This window comes from Benincasa hispida, chromosome 2, assembly GCF_009727055.1.
Source record: "Benincasa hispida cultivar B227 chromosome 2, ASM972705v1, whole genome shotgun sequence".
Lineage (NCBI taxonomy): Eukaryota > Viridiplantae > Streptophyta > Magnoliopsida > Cucurbitales > Cucurbitaceae > Benincasa > Benincasa hispida.
The window spans coordinates 4,619,014-4,622,975 of record NC_052350.1 but is presented as its reverse complement, the minus strand read 5'-3'; the positions used below and the strand labels follow the sequence as shown (position 1 = coordinate 4,622,975).

Genomic DNA, 3,962 nt, shown 5'->3' with positions numbered 1-3,962 from the left:
TTCTTTTCGATCATAATTATTTTGCACTCTCAAATACAGTTGTTCATAACACTAACCACGTTATTGAACAACTACCGAATGATAGAGAGACAACCGACATATGCTAGGCATTGCATTAAGTAGTTGACCTTCTTTCGTCTAATTTATGAGAGTGACTTGGCATGTCATGAAAGCACCCGAATGGATAGACGTACCTTTACGATTCTATGTAATATGCTACGATCGATTGATTGTTTGGAACTAACAAGATGTATGGACGTCGAAGAGATGGTTGTGATATTCCTACACATTCTTGCACATGATGTCAAGAATCGAGTGGTACGCAAAAACTTTTCGAGGTCTGGTGAGATAGTTTCAAGATATTTCAACGTAGTTCTTAGGGCAGTCTTACAACTTCACACTGTTTTGTTAAGAAAACCGAACCGATCACAAATACATGAACTGATGGAAGATGGAAGTGGTTTCAGGTACAAAAAGTACTCAGATTTTTATATGAATACGTCATAAATATGCATGCAATGATAGATTTTTTTTTAATTCATTTTGATCACTTGAGAGAAACAGAATCGTCTAGGTGCGCTAGACGACACATACATTAAAGTGAATGTTAGTGTCGTCGATTGACCTCGATATAGGACGAGAAAAGGAGAGATTGCCACAAACGTTCTTGCGGTGTGTGATCAAAATGGGGAGTTCATCTTCGTTTTGCCAGGGTGGGAAGGGTCTGCAGCCGATTCAAGGGTTCTTAGGGATGCTATTTCGCGACCATATGGATTGAGGGTTCCAAAGGGTATTATAATAACCGTATACGTTATTTAAACATGTGTATATGCCACAACACATGTACATGACATTTTGAAACTTGTACAGGATACTATTACCTATGTGATGCTGGATACCCCAACGCTAAAGGATTCTTGGCGTCGTACAGAGGGGAACGATACTATCTCTCCGATTGGCGTAGAGCAGTAAACGCACCGATAACTGCAAGAGAATTTTTCAACATGAAACATTTTTCAACAAGGAACGTTATCGAGCGAGTGTTTGGGTTGCTAAAGGGGAGGTGGGCTATTCTTAGGGGAAAATCATTCTACCCAATACAAGTCCAATGTCGAATAATAACTGCATGTTGCCTTATTCACAACTTGATCACAAGGGAGATGGGAATCGGTGCAATGCTTGACGTGCCCGATGAGGAGAATTCTGCATCAGTTGGTCTTCATGGGGATCATATTGAATTTGCTGAATCATCAGAGGAATGAACCAATTTCAGGGATGACTTAGCGGTCGAAATGTTTACTCAATGGCAAAGAGCCTGATTATTTAATGTTCATTGCTTACTTTTCTTTTACTACTGAATGGAATTTAATTATGGAACATTCCAAGTATGTTGTGAAAATGTTTTGTGCCAAGACTCTATGTGAACAAGTTAAATTGGAACATATAATTTCAGCAATTTATCCTTTGTTTGTGCATGTGTTTAATTTATAGCATCTTTTCATTCAACAAACGTATGCATGCAGCATAATGGCAGGTAATGGTAAGAGGTCTAAATATGTATGGTCGAAGGTGGAGAACGCTAAGTTGGTGGAAGCTCTATTGTATTTGGTGGAGACCAGTTGGAGGTTCGATAATGGGACGTTTCGACCAGGATACCTACAACACTTGGAGCAAATTCTGCATAAGAAAATGCCCGGGTGCGCACTGAATCAGAACACCATTGAGTGCAAGGTAAGGAGTCTAAAGAAACAATACAACATAGTATTAGTGATGTTAAGTCAGTCGGGGTTCAACTGGAACGAGGAGTTCAAATGTGTCCAGGTCGAGAAGGAGATTTTCGATCTTTGGGTTCGGGTAAGATTCTAGAAAAAAAAATGTAGGGATACGTGTTATAATATAAATATTAATAATGTGTATGTGTATCAATGCAGAGTCATCCCAATGCAAAGGGGATGTGGAATAAGTCATTCCACATTACGATGACCTCTCCACCGTATTTGGGAAAGACAAAGCAGTAGGGCAATCAAGTGAGGACCCATACGTGATGGCGACGAATGCATTCAGAGAGTTTGAAGATGAGATTCAATTTAGATCACAGGACTGTCACACCCCTGAGGTTCGCCAGATAGAATCACCATTAAATCAAGATAAAATAGATGAAGAGCCAGTAGAGCAATCTATAGGTAGAACGAGTGTACCTGCCGAGTCATCTCGAGGTAGTAAGAGGAAAAGGTCATCATTCCAAGCTGAAATGATCGACATCATGAGATCGTCTGTTGAAATGCAGAGCACACACATGGGTAGACTTGCATCGTGGAAAAAGGAGAAGTATGAGCTGGAGTTCGGGCATCGGAAGGAAGTAGTAAATGCCATATACAGCATTGATGGCCTGGATGAGGATGATCAGGTCACCCTTATTGACCTCGTTGTCACAGACATTCAGAAGACAGATTGCTTCCTTGCAGTACCAAAACACGCACAGAAGAGGTACTGCCTCCGTCTACTAGGAAGAAACATATAGACTGACCACACCCTTGTATTTTGTTTATAGTTCTTTTGGATAATAGCAAATAGACAATGGACTGTCATGTCGAAAAGAATGATAACTTTTGCATACTTGAAAACATGTACTTTTTGTGTTTGTAAATATAACTAATATTATAAGTATCGAAAAGAACATATATTTTGTGAATTTTTTTGGATATATATACATACAAACATTCAATATGAAATACATATACCTTCAATATATATATATACATATAATATACAATATACCAATTAATTGAGCAGCAATATGAAATATATTTTGTTGGTATGTTTTACCGATTGAAGAGAATTAGAATTATTACAGTTTTTGAAAAGAATATATGAAAAAGAATGGACAACTTCATGTCTATATGGACTTTCATGATCTAAACAGTGTGTGTCCGAAAGACGATTTTCCATTGTCCATCACAGAGATCATGGTTGATGTGACAATAAGACATGAGGCCCTATCCTTTATGGATGGCCATCAGGGTATAACCAAATACGAATGGCTCTTACTGATGAAGAAATGACAGCCATTCGGACCCCAAAAGGAATATATTACTACAAGGTAATGCCCTTTAGATTGAAGAATGTTGGCGTTACTTATCAACGCGCCATGCAAAAGGTGTTTGACGACATGTTACACAAACACGTAGAATGTTATGTGGATGATTTCGTGGTCAAGTCCAAGAAATGAAAAGATCATTTGGAATATCTGGAAGTCGTGTTCGATCATCTGCAAAAATACCAGTTAAGGATGAAACCTCTCAAGTGCGCGTTCAATGTAACCTCAGGAAAATTTCTTGATTTCGTTGTAAGACATTGAGGGATCGAGATAGATTAATCCAAGATCGATGTCGTTCAGAAGATGTCAAGGTCAGAGAATTTACGTGAGTTAAGAAGTCTTTAGGGGCGTCTAGATTACTTCCGGAGGTTTATTTCCAACTTGGCTGGCCGATGTCAACCTTTTTAAAGACTTACGAGAAAAGGAGAAAAATTCGAATGGGATGAAGCCTTCCAGAATGCTTTTGACAGCATAAAGAGGCACTTGCTTAGTCTTCCTGTCCTAGGTGCTCCTGTGGCAGGAAAGCCGTTGATATTGTACATTTCCGCACAAGAAAGATCGTTGGGGGCATTATTGGCACAAGAGGGAGAGAAGGGAAAAGATTGAGTTACGACAAATTTAAACATCTCTATGTTATGGAGGGAACTTAATGCTAACGGTCTTAGCACATACAAGTTATTTTCCAGTTTAGCTGTACAAATTTCAACACCATCCTTATGAATAAACACTTTATTCAATTTAAAAGAAAGATTGTAATTGTATTGTAACAGACACTTTACAGAAATAAGGTTCCTTTCTAGTTCAGGAATTACAAAGACATCTTTTAATATAAGAAGCCTATTATGTAAAGTTAACTGAATGCTTC

General features: G+C 38.4%; 1 protein-coding gene across 1 annotated transcript; it reads left to right on the top strand.

Moving 5' to 3' along the window:
- Positions 1 to 1,527: 1,527 nt before the first annotated feature.
- On the top strand, positions 1,528 to 2,018 carry LOC120071201 (uncharacterized protein At2g29880-like). The gene is made up of 2 exons (XM_039023322.1): positions 1,528 to 1,854; positions 1,932 to 2,018. The coding sequence occupies exons 1-2, from the start codon at positions 1,528 to 1,530 to the stop codon at positions 2,016 to 2,018; spliced, it is 414 nt and encodes a 137-aa protein (XP_038879250.1).
- The last annotated feature ends 1,944 nt before the right edge of the window (positions 2,019 to 3,962 follow it).

Excerpts from the sequence above, each read along its gene's own strand:
- LOC120071201 (XM_039023322.1), top strand. The coding sequence starts at position 1,528 with ATGGCAGGTAATGGTAAGAGGTCTAAATATGTATGGTCGAAGGTGGAG. Across the intron at positions 1,855-1,931 it reads TTTTCGATCTTTGGGTTCGG|AGTCATCCCAATGCAAAGGG; the intron begins GTAAGATTCTAG and ends GTATCAATGCAG.